General features: G+C 40.6%; 1 protein-coding gene across 1 annotated transcript in view; it reads left to right on the forward strand.

The window, feature by feature from the left end:
- Positions 1–13026, forward strand: part of KIAA1328 (KIAA1328 ortholog) — a 1446094-nt gene that overhangs the window by 1144445 nt on the left and 288623 nt on the right. The window contains exon 6 of the mRNA XM_044087278.1: positions 4870–5042. Coding sequence (XP_043943213.1) covers positions 4870–5042 — 173 coding nt within the window. The remainder of the gene's footprint in view (positions 1–4869; positions 5043–13026) is intronic.

Consider the following 13026-nt stretch of genomic DNA (forward strand, 5'->3'; position numbering starts at 1 on the left):
AAATAGCTGCTTAGTGAATAAATCTCTGACCAAAATACGATAAAATAAAACAACAAAAGGAGACGGCAGAGCAATATGCTCAATACTGTTCGTTCCAAATTAGTAATTCATGTAGAAAGTACACTTTTCATGTAACAACAATATATAACCCTCAGACAGCAGTCTTCACTTCACCAAAAGATATATTCGTTTTAAATATGTTTTGACTATTGTTGATATTTTTTCGGGGTGGTTAGAAGCCTACCCATGTTCTAAAAATGATGCTATTTCAGTTGCAAAAAGATTGTGTTATGAATTGATGCCTCGTTTTGGTGTTCCTTGTCAAATATATTCTGACCAAGGAACACATTTTACTGCTAAGTTAGTTGATTCATTGTGTACAATGTTAGGCATTACTTTGAAATTTCATTGTCCATACAGACCACAGGCATCAGGTATCACTGAAAGTATGAACCTTGAAAACCAGACTTGCTAAAGTCACTTCAGAAACAGACCTAATTTGGGTACAGGCCTTACCACTTGCCTTGCTTTCTATGTGGTCACAACCGCATCCTACTAAGGGTCTTTCTCCACATGAAATTCTCATGGGTCGCCCTTTGCATATGCCCATGACACCACCACCACCTTTTTCTGAAGATGATGCATTTGATAATGATATTCTTTTGTATTGCAAATCTCTTGTTTCTTTCTTACAGTTTTATCACCAAATAGCAGCTGCTCAACATCTTCCTGATCCTTTTCTAGCCTCCGCTTTGCAACCAGGGGATTGGGTCTATATTAAATCCTTCTCTAGAAAAACAGTGCTCCAGCCACGCTGGAAGGGGCCTTTCCTGGTTCTTCTAATGATATCATCTGCTGTGCGATTGCAGGGATCTACAACTTGGATCCACATTTCACACGTCAAAAAAGTTGTGCCATCTGAAGATCAACAGCCTTTACCTTTTTCAACTCCAGATTCTCCTCCCATTGCTACTCGTACTCACAGTAGAACTGTTCCAGTATCTGACAATGCCTAATATTTACCCTTTTGGAAAACTCTAAACTTCGGACACTACGCAGACTCAACCACCATTTCCACAAAAATATTGGACAATTATTTTGGTGGTCATTCTTTTGTACTAATATTTTTCTGTTGCCATTTTTATTTCCTGCTCCATCGACGCATCACACCAAGCGAGCTTTTTGGCACCCACCTTTCAACACCTATCAAGCCATTAAATATGTTTTTGCTTCTAAATCCAACGTCTCTAACTGCTGGATCTGCACTTCCATTCCCTCCGTACATGAGGGATTGTCATTGGCTGCGGCTCCACTAAGTATCATTGATACATGGACTAGTCTACTTGACAACACTGCTAACATTACATCTAGTAAATCTATTGCATTACAACTTTCTCTCCGTCGCAGTGGCATTCTGTGTTTCTGACGGAATTACTCAAGTCAACATCACTGGACTCGAAAAATGGGACAAAGTATCTGCAACACGACATTCGAATACCAGTGCAATTATACAGAAAGAAAATGCCTAGCTTCGGGCTGTCGAGTTTCATTTGATGCCATTCAGCCGACATTGAGAAATGCCTCATTATTTGGTTCTCGCAATATCGTATTTCTTGCTGTATTCCATGGTATAACTACGGGCAGTGACCATTCTTCAAATCTTAACACCCTGGTGCAGGACTGTTATTTTATATGCGAAGAAAGACCTATAAATGGCTACTGGAAAAATGGTCTGGTAGCTGTTTCTTAGGTTATTTAGTCCCAGCCATCTGACATACATCTGCCTTACCACAAGGAAAAATCCAGAACGTGCGAGAGGTTAAAAAGCCTGCCAATCCGTTAGGCCAAATTGATGCATCATGGATTTATCATCATGACTTAGCTCATGCTGGAACCAAAGAACTATCTCATATGGACTTGGGTGATGACGTCATATCATGGGCTGGTATAATTCCAGCATACGGAGCAGCAAAATCAATCTGGGAACTGAGAAAACTGTCTAAATTGCTTGAAGTATTAAGCAATGCCACATTTTCTGCCTTCGAACTAGTGACTGATGAACTGACTGCTATGAGAGCTGTAGTCCTCCAAAACTGTATGGCTCTCGATTTCACCCTAGTGACGAAAGGTGGAACTTGCGCTTTAATCCAGGAGGAATGCTGTACGTTTATTCCTGACAATCAGCACGAAATTGAAAGTCATCTCGAACTCCTTCAGAGAGTCTCCGAACTCTCTAAGGCCAAGGAGGCCGATAACTCAACGTGGATATGGCTAATTGACCTGTTCTCAGGTTGGGGAGGTGGACTTTTAAAGTTAATTCTATTAATCGCAGTATTAGCTCTTATTGCTTTTCTTATTGTGTTTTTAATCAAAGCATTGATTTTGAAATTAATGTCTTTTAAGACTACTAAAAAGGTGCCAAAGTTTTATATGCCTGCAGTTATGAATATGGATGATGAAATAAAAACATGTGACAATGTTGAAGGAACTAGCCACATGGTTATGTTAGACTAAATGGTGATGCTTACACAGCATCAAATGGGGGATTGTAGAATATGAATGGTCAAAGCATGTGTTCAAGGAGATTGAGTATGTGAAGACCTGTATGTATCGAGATGAACCTTGCACTACGAACTATTGAGTAAACTGTGAATAGTGGAAAAGTACTGAAAAACAAGAGCCTGTTTGATAGCAGGTAGTGTGCCTTATATGGAAGTGTATCCGATTTTCTTCCTCTGCCTAGAGATGTAGTAATATGAACTGCTTTAAGCCTACGGGTAAATCACTGATTGGTTAATGGTCTTTGTACTATTTTAATTTGTCTAGTTTATATTTTTGTACTGTCAGCAACATCACCAGCATGTAAGCTTATGCATTCCTTTGTACGGAGAGTCTCCCTGGTACTTTCCAGTAGGCTCCCAGACATGTGTAATAAATACCACTGAAAGAGGGGAAGAAGTGTCTTGTCTTCATTTAAGGTAAAATATTAAACACAACATGTGTCTCTTCCATACTTTACAGAGCTCCAGATTTGGCTTTGCCAATTTCTTTCTGATATATTTACAGTTTGATTGTATAAGAGTTGTGTCTTTCTTTAATGGCTTGCAAACGAGATCTGAGGTAATAGGGGTTGGTGCCTTATGGGTAAGGGAGAGGCTTGAGAGTTCAAAGTTGCCACGAGCTTTTGCAGTGGCCAAGTCAGATCTGACATCTCTGATCCAAACCCATCAGTTGAGAAAGAATGAAAATGGACAACAAAGAATGTTATGGTGAGTACATAACTTATTTTTATTGTTCTGATTCCCCATCTGTGGGGCTGGTCTCTCCTTTAGCCAATGCGGTGCATAATACACAGTTGAAAAGGAAGAGTCGCATTAAGATTCCACTTGTTTTACAAGTGTTTTAGTCATTACCTTATACAGTTCAATAAGCGTGGCCACTAATATCAAATTGTCTCTTTGCCCTCTGTCTTCTTCCCTTCATCCACCTATTCCATTCTTTTCTGTTTGAGTCATTGTTTTGGTTGAAGATTTTTTTTTGTGTGTCTGCTAACCTCAGTCCTGTGTGATCAGTAGATAATTCATTCACTCTAGAGTGAAAGCTGATCACTGAGCCATCATTCATGTAGCCATCAGTTATTTTTTGTTCTCCTTTTTAAAGCCCTAATCCTGCTATTTGGTGGTTTCCCATATCTTTAAGGGCCAGCTATCGCTTTCAGACTTTCAGTGCTCCCACTCACATGGAAATGACGACTTGCCATCACTGTTTGAGTTAAGCTAAGCTCACGTCTCCTGTTATGGCAGTATTGCCTGCAAGCCTCCCTTTTCATTTGGGGAAACCGTCACTAGACCACCGATCCCTTCCCTAGGGTAAGCAGTATGGCATTTTGCCACTCGCATCTACCCTCCTCTGCCTAGCTCTTCTATTAACAAAACATGTAACTGAACTTAAGTACACTGGGTTGTTGTCAGGACTTTATCCTACAATGTCTGAGAGCTGACTTGATGTTTTTGTTTTTCTTTCAGCTTTTCCCGGTTAGGGGTTGCCACAGCGGAACTCCGGTCCACTAATGATTGGCAGTAGATTTTTACGGTGCCAGCTCAACACGCAACCTTCAACGAAGGCACGCCCATTCACGCATTTCTTTCGAATGCTACTCTACCGCGGGGAGGGCATCCAGACTCCACACAGAAGGCGCTCCAGCCGAGAATCAAACGGGAGAACCTCATGCTGTGAGGTGACAACGCTACCGCTGCACCACCCCGGATAAGACAGCTGACTTGATAATGAAGATTATTTAATACAAAAACCTTGATTTCTTTTCTGTTTCTTCTTAACTTTGTTCTCCTTTTAGCCTGTGCCCTTTTTAGATCCAATTTTAATTTTACTTTCCTTTTCGATATTATCTGTTTCCTCATGTATTACTTCTCCCTTCATTGTGCATTCCTTTTTTGATACTCTCTCTATTCTTTTCATCCCTGAGGGTGACAAAGCCTAGTCCAGCAAGTAGTGTGAGAGAACCATTCCTGGATGAGATGCCAGTCCACCACAGGTTGCTTCTGTAAAAGCTATATGGAGATGTATGAGTAACTTACTTAATTTTAGGCATGTTACCATTATTACTGACAAGCTGATTGTTGCATGATGTCATGTGCTTGGGTCTTCCTTCAAACAAATTGACCATTTTAATCCAGTTCTGGCTGTGTACATTTCATGTATTATTACTGTCAATGAGCGAAAAGTGTCTTGTCTCCCTTCTTTTTTTCTGATAATAAATCACTGTAATTCACTAAGTATACATAGTTTTAAGTATACATAGTTTTTAGATTATCACAGGCAAAATTTTTCATGTAACTGTTTTGTTTTAAGGTACTGTGAGCCAGATTCCTTCCTTTGTGATGCACAGGCTGAGTACAAGGGAATTAGTACTACCAGAAGCAATGAGAAGAAGCATAGTGGTTCTGGAAAGAAAGTTGAATTTGCTGGTGACCCTAAGACTGATTCGATTAGATATGTACCATCATGTCTTGAAAGGAAAACAGGTATCTTGCAGTGCATTTACTTTTTAATTCTTAAAATTTACTTACCATTGCCTGTTTTAAATATAGTTTTTATGCATTTATCCAAAGAAAGGATGACTGACAGCAAATAATGATTGCTTGGAGTACCTCATCTGACAGTTTCCCTCTCAGTTAATACTTAACCTGTATCTTATTTTCAAACCCTTCATAAGAATTTCATTATATCTGTCCTTTGCATTCTTAAGTATGTCAACATTTTTACTGTTCTACAAGTTTCAGAAGGCTGGTATCGGCTACTGTTTTTGTAGGGGAAAAATGCTTCCTTTTAACTCTTTCTGACCATTCACTTTGCATCTTCAGCTTGTGTTTTGTTGATGTCTTGCAGAAGTAGTGCCCATGAAGGTAGATGCCACAAAAATGGCAGCAGACCTCTCTGGCCTCCCAGAATATAAGGATGGAAACGATAAAATCCACACATTGTGAATGTGTGAGAGGGCGCAACATGATATTACGCTTTTGGAAGGAGAGGAAGGGAGATTAAGAAATGTTGCAGATCAAATCGAAGTACTGAAATAATTTGTCACTTCTGTGTTTACAGAAGAGTATGAAGGCAGATAGATGCAAAAATATACATGGTTATGTGACTGTATTAGAAGTAGAGAAGGAACTTAATTTCCAAGGAGATGAGAAGTAGAGAAGGAACTTAATTTCCAAGGAGATGAGAAACAAGTCCCTTACTGGCAGTTCACTATCTCCTGGTGGTACTTAGTGAATCCACTGGCAGAACTTTATCATTTTTCTTTAATTACTGAAGTGGTGCCCCAACACTATAAAGCAAGGTGAAGATTGAAGGATATTAAAGATGTGGCCCAGAATAGTGCAATGGATTCATAACTGGGTATGTGTTTGAAAGAAAAGGGTTGCTGCTGAAGGTGAGAGAATGGGAGTCTCAAGAGAAGAGTCAGTCAGCGGTGGCATGCCACAGGTTTATTGCTGGTACCAGCTCTTTTTAGTATATGTGGTTTAGAAAGCAAAATCAGTCTGTACACTGATATAAAGGCTGCTGTGATGGTCACTTGTTCATAAGTTGTAAGTATCAGTGTGTTTACGCCTGAGGATTATTGAACACTGACCCCATAAATTCAGGATTAAAAAAAACCTTATGTCCAATCCAAACATTTTCTTAAACTGTGATGCATTTTCTGAGTAACATACATTGAGGCAATTTGTTCCAAATTCTCAGAATGGTTTGAATATATTTCCTTTTTTGAGTAATATGACTTAAATGTGTATACAAATTAGTATTCTTAAACTTGTGTGATTGAGTTAGAATAGATATTTAGGCTGAATGTTGTCTGAAGTAATTAATTGTTAAAAGCTGTGTGTGCCAGAATTGTTAGCCCACAACATACTTGTAAGGAATAGTAAATAAATATAATTTTTGACATCAAATCTGATGACCAGATTCCTTTAGTTCTGAAATGTGTTTTGTAAAATGCCTCTGAACTGCTTCCGGTTTTGTAGCTGGCCTTTTGAATAAGTACAGAATGAATTATTATATCCCAGTAAAGATCATAAATAGGTTGTGTATAACTGCATCATATGCTTTTGTCCTTAATGAAATAGACTTTTGTTTGAGTCTCATATTTATTAAGCCCTTACTTCCAATGTCAGTTACATGCTTTTCAAATGATTTATTTGTTCTAATTCCAAGATCTTTATAGTTGTACACTTCTTTAAGTGTTGAGCCATTTAAAATTAGTCGAGAACTTTTCCTGAATTTTCCCAAAAAAATATTACAGTACATTTGCTTGCGCTGAAGTTTAAACCAAAGGTTTTTGTTCAAGCTGTAAGATCATCTTTTACTTAGTTGTTAATTACATGTATGTCTTTGTGTGATATCACATTAAATCCATTTTTGTTGTCCTCTGCATATTTATTAATCCAACATAAGTTACAGGTTCACATTGTAGCAAAAACTAAGTTAAACAGAAGGAAGCTCAGAACCGATCCTTGAGGAACACCTGTAAATGTAGGTAGGTAGCTGGAACTAGCCTTGTATATAGTAAGACATTGGGTACATTCAGTAAGCCAATTATCTGTCCACCTAATTATGGGTTAAAGTGATATGAAATTAAATTCTTATGTATAGAGTGATGATAGTGTGTCACAAAGTTTTGCAAGATCTAAAAAGATAACTCCAGTTAACAGGCTAGTAACTAAAGCAGTTCTGCCAGGTTTACTAGAATGGACCTAAATGGTATAAAGCCATGGTGTCCTGTGTCTTTGGTAAACTGTATTTGTCCTGAGTCATCGACGAGCTGAATTAAACACCTTTCAAAAGATTTACCTATTAACGAAGTAAGGCTTATTTGTTATTTAGTTCTGAATTTCCTCCATGTGTCTGGGACCATTCCTTCAGCTAATAGTCCATTAAATACAGAATAAAGTATACAACACAAATGTTCAGAAGATAATAAAATTACAGGACTGTTATCTAATCCTGGTGTATTACTGTTAGCAGCTTTTTTAGTGATTTTTTTAAAACAGCATCAATGGGAATAATAGGGTAGAAATCTTTAGATGTTATGGTTACTTCATAGTTTGAGATAAAAAATGGTATTTAAGCTGAATATGTATCTGCTGTTTAAGATCAGTAACCTTGTCAGAAACATAGCTGGCTCAGCCAGCACCCTGTGCTGCTAGCATGAACCAGCACTTCACCCCCTCAGCTCAGCTGAACATCAAAAAAAAAAAAATCACTTTACTCACAGTGGTACAGTTTAGACCACACACTGAGCACTGCAAAGCTCAGGTTTGACTGCAAATGCAATACCAGCTTTTAAAAGGCAGTATTCCATTCAAGAGTGATTGGGATCGACTGATCACACATTAACACTTTGTGCCCAAGGCAGTAGCCCCTCTCATCCCGTACTAGGTAAGCTACTAATTATTGCCTTTGTTGATTATAGAGTCAGTAAAGTACTTAGGGTTAAGTTACTTAATTGATACACTTGTAGTATTGCTTTATATCCTGTGACTGATTAGCTAGTTATGCTCACATTTGGTTGTTTCTTTCCTTATGTTAAGTTTACGGTCTTTTGAGATCCTTTTAAGTTAGATTTATTTCCAGCAGTGGAGGAAATGTTCATCGTGTTTCACTGTTGCAGTCATTACAATTGGGTTATCCTGTTGGCAGGCTACCCGCAGTCGGCCTGAGTTCCAAAGTCTAGGTCCGGCGTCGGTTGCTGTCGCCTCTTCCCTGACGTCAGTGCGCCAGGGGTATAAAAGATGCAGCCAACGCCATTTTCTTGAGTCTTTCTTGCCGAGCGGTGCCCGAAGCAAAAGCAGTTCGCAAGTGCCAGTCGGCCGACTCCTGAAGTTTTCAAATTCGAATTTCAGATCCAAAGTCTTCATTAAAGCTAAGTACCCCATTGGGGAAACTTTTTTCTTGCTCCAGACTGATGTCAGAAAAAGTTAATAACTGTATTTCTTGTGGGAAGCAAATACCACATAAGGAGTTTCATTCTTACTGTATTCCTTGCCTAGGCCCTGACCATAACGTTGCTAGTTGTCGGTTTTGTGCCAGATTTAGCCAACGCACTATTAAGCATCGGTATGATTTTGCATTTCATTACTTTGGCAGAGGATTTAATTATATAATGCCGTCAGATCAGCCGACTACCGGAGTTTACAAAAAACGAAAAGGAAAAGAAAAGGACAGGCATCCGAGATCCAAAACCAATGACAAGGCTTCTTCTAGGCCTGTCGCTGGTTCTCAGTGAGGCACTTTTGCAGCCCCTGACGCCTGTTACCTCAGAGCCACAGGCCACTTCCGACTCCCACGTGGAGCCGACTGGGCTTCTGGAAACTCAAGGTATTGGACACTCGGAAATCATTCCTTCAGATGGGTCCAGAGCCGCTGAGCAGGCATCGGCATCCGAGGGTGTTTTCAGGCCTACACAGTTATATGTAAAACCTACTTCAGCTATAAAGGCAAAGACTAAAGCAGCTCTAAAGACAAAGAAACAAGTGCAGCATTCACCTGGACAGACCTCCATGCCTAAAAAAAAGATGCTTAAAATGGCCGAGGACCTTATTACTTTGATCAGGGGTTCCCATCCCCCTCCTGAAAAGAGGCCTAGGCAAGAGTTAGAATATGAATCTTCAGACCAGGTTTCCATTTCCATTTCCTCTGATTCCTCCTCTGAAAAAAATTACTCTCTTCCTCCCTATGAGGATTCTGATGTGGAAGAATCTATTCCTTCAGCCTCTCCTCCTGAGGATTATTCTTTTGGGGAAACACTGCATACTATGAGGGAGCATTTCCACTGGGAGAGCCAAGACTACCCAGAATCCAAGAAAAGGCTCAGAGATTTTCTTTTATTGCCACAGCACAGGCCCCTGGCTATTCTGCCTGCTTTAGACATTGTAGATGTATTTTCAGAGTCCAGGTTTTCTCCAGTCTCTTTACCACCAGCTCGGGTTAAGCCAGACAGATACTACAGGGGTCCAGATTCACATAAATTTCTCTATAAGAACCCTGCAGCAGACCCTGAAACCATCTCTCAGGGTCTCAAAGGGGTCAAGGCTTCTACTGCAAAAAATCCTATCCCCTCTGATAGGGATTCTAGAACCCTAGACATATGGGACAAAAAGATTTATACCTCTGTTACCTTGGCTGTAAGAGCCTTAAATTGCCAATTTCATATGCTTAAGTATCAGCAATATCTTATGTCTTTGCTTAAACAGAAAATGCCAGCAAGTACGGAATGTGCAGACAATAAAGAAATGCAGGATTTATTGCATGCAGCTGAGCAAGTTGGAAAGCATACTTTGCAATGTGGTTTTGATTCTCTTGAGGCCTCCTGCAGGGCCGCTGTTACAGGTTCTGTCATTAGGAGGCATGCTTGGTTAAAAGAAAAGAATTTGCCGGATCATGTTAAAGCAAAACTATTAGATACTCCTTTACAGCATGATACTTTGTTTGGTGCTAAAGCAGAAGAGGTGTTGAAGAAAATGGAAGACAAAGCTAAATCTATGCAAACAGTCAAGGATTTCTTGCAGGTACAGCCTCCCAAATTTAGCAGGAACTGGCCTACAAAAAAATTGGTCCTTTCCAGTGTCAGACCACAAAGGGGCAGATACAGATGCCCCAGAGGCAGATCACAGCCCCAAGGCTCATACAGGCCTAAACAATGGGTGCTTCTACCTCCAAAAGCAGAGAGGAAAAATCACAGCCATACAGAAAACAGTCTCGATGACTTCCCACTTCCAGCACCAAGCACTTATCTTTTGGCAGCCCCTTTGGGAGGAAAACTAGCACTTTTTTCATAAAATTGGCACATGATCACCCAGGACAAATGGGTTTTAAATATAGTTACACAAGGCTGCAGGTTCCACTTTCACACCCTGCCAAGGCAAAATGGTATGTCAGATCTGCCACACAAGCAATGGGCAGAGGCACAAAAACAAGTTTCATCCCTCATTGACATGAGGGCCATTCAACAAGTACCAGAACAAGAGTAGGGTCAAGGATTCCATTCAAGACTTTTCTTGGTACCCAGAAAAGACAAAGCCTGGAGACCTATACTGGACCTATCCATTCTTAACACATATCTGGATATTCCAAAATTCAAGATGTTGACTCTACAGCAGCTTCTGCCCATGTTGGGCAAGAAGGCTTGGCTTGTGACTTTAGATCTAAAAAAGGCATACCTGCATGTCCCAATCAGACAAACGTGCAGAAGATACCTCAGATTCAAAGCTGACTCAATGCACTACCAATTCTCTGCACTGCCCTTTGACTTATCTACTGCTCCCAGGGTCTTCACAAAGTGCCTGGCACCAGTAATTGCATTTTGCAGACAAAGAGGAATACAAATATATCCTTACTTGGACGACTGCCTTATTCAAGCGGAGAACAATGACATTCTACTACAGCTTCTGGCGTTTGTAAAAAGATTACTGACAAGTCTAGGGTACACAGTAAATGAAAAGAAATCAAAACTCGTACCCTCTCAAGAGATAATATTCCTGGGTGCAAGCTTAAATACAACTGCCCAGATGGCTTATCTCACACCAGACAAACACAAACAACTGACTACTTATTTCAAAATGTTGGCAACAAAGACCCAGTTAATCTGCAAGAAAAATTCTGCACGCCTTGGGTTTCATGGCATCCTGCATTCTGCTAATTCCATATGCAAGACTGCATATGAGGAAACTTCAATGGTATCTAAAAAGTGTTTGGACTCAACATTTCTACAGCCTGGAAACAGTAATTACCCTCATTCCCTGCCTGCAACAGGAGTTTCGATGGTGGGAAAAAACCTGTCACCACAACACGGGACAGCCATTCACCTTACCCACAGCCAGGCAGACTTTGACAACAGATGCATCAGATTATGCCTGGGGGGCCCATATGGCATGAAAATGTATTCAGGGCACATGGTCCACAAGTTGAATGCATCTACATATCAATCAAAAAGGGATGCTAGCTGTTCAGAATGCCCTAACAGCCTTCAAGGATCAACTTCACCCAGGACAACAACTAATAAGGACGGACAATACTACAGTCATGTGGTACATAAACAAGCAGGGAGGCACACATTCCTACCCCCTCTGCAGGCTAGCCATGAACTTGCGGCGCACAGCGTTGACTTACCAAGTACATCTACAAGCACAATTCCTGCCAGGAAGGAAAAATACTCTGGCAGACGAACTAAGCAAATTTGGTCCACAAGTCTTCAGCATGATAACAAGGACCTGGGGATGTCCAGATATAGACCTATTTGCCTCCCCTCACAAGTACCAACTACAAAGATTCTGCACAAGGACTTATCACAAGCAAGCATGGAAAGTGGATGCTCTCTCCTTCAGTTGGAAAAATCTAACAGTATATGCCTTTCCTCCTCTGCCTCTCCTCCCCAAGGTACTCCTCAAGGTCAGACAAGAGAAACCAAAAATGATACTGATTGCCCCAGATTGGCCCCACCAGCACTGGTACCCAAGCCTAAACAGCTTGTCTCACTGCCCAGCCTGGACATTACCTCAAATGCCTCACTTATTGACCCAACAAGACAGTCAGATACTGCACAGCCAACTCAAAATCTTAAACCTGGTGGCATGGCAGGTAATATAGCCTCTCAAGACACACCTCTCTCTAAAGCAGTGATGGATGTTATTTTGGAGGCCAGGAGGCCTGGCACCAGAAAATCTTATGCAGACAAATGGAAGAGATTTTGTGCTTGGAACCAAGCACAAGGTATTGACACGATTATTCCAAATATTCCTCAGATTTTACAATACTTAACTGAGATGCTGGATAAAGGCCTTTCTTTTTCATCAATTAAAATTCATGCTTCTGCCATTTCAGCTCATTACAATACAGAACCACCTATTTTTTCACACCCCTTACTAAGGCAGTACCTCAGAGGGGCCAAAAAACATAAGACCTACAAGGAGAGCACCAATACCTGCATGGGACCTCAACTATGTCTTGGAAAAACTCACATTACCTCTGTTTGAGCCAGCCTCTGCAGCTGACATAAAATTCTTATCCTGGAAAACAGCTCTGCTCCTAGCAATAACCTGTGCTAGAAGAGTCTCAGAGTTACAGGCACTCATGGCTGTGGAACCTTTTATCATTTTCCATCCAGACAGGGTCTCACTGAGGACAAACCCTACATTTATGCCTAAGGTAGTGTCCACTGTGGCCCTTAACCAAACAATTCATTTGCCTACTTTTTATCCAAACCCACAGAAGAAGGGTGAGAGAATTCTTCATTCCTTGGACATTCACAGACAGCTACGCTTCTACTTGGACAGAACTAAAGCTTTCAGAAAGACTGATCAACTCCTAGTGGCATATGCTGCAGCATCACAAGGAAAGCCCATCTCTAAACAGACTATTTCAAAGTGGATAGGCCATTGCATTCGTTTCTGCTATTCACAGCATGGCAAATCATCACCTAAGGACATTAGGCCACACTCAACCAGAGCA

Source organism: Protopterus annectens, chromosome 1.part1 (genome assembly GCF_019279795.1).
Source record: "Protopterus annectens isolate FY-2018-M chromosome 1.part1, PAN1.0, whole genome shotgun sequence".
NCBI classification, from domain to species: Eukaryota; Metazoa; Chordata; order Ceratodontiformes; family Protopteridae; genus Protopterus; species Protopterus annectens.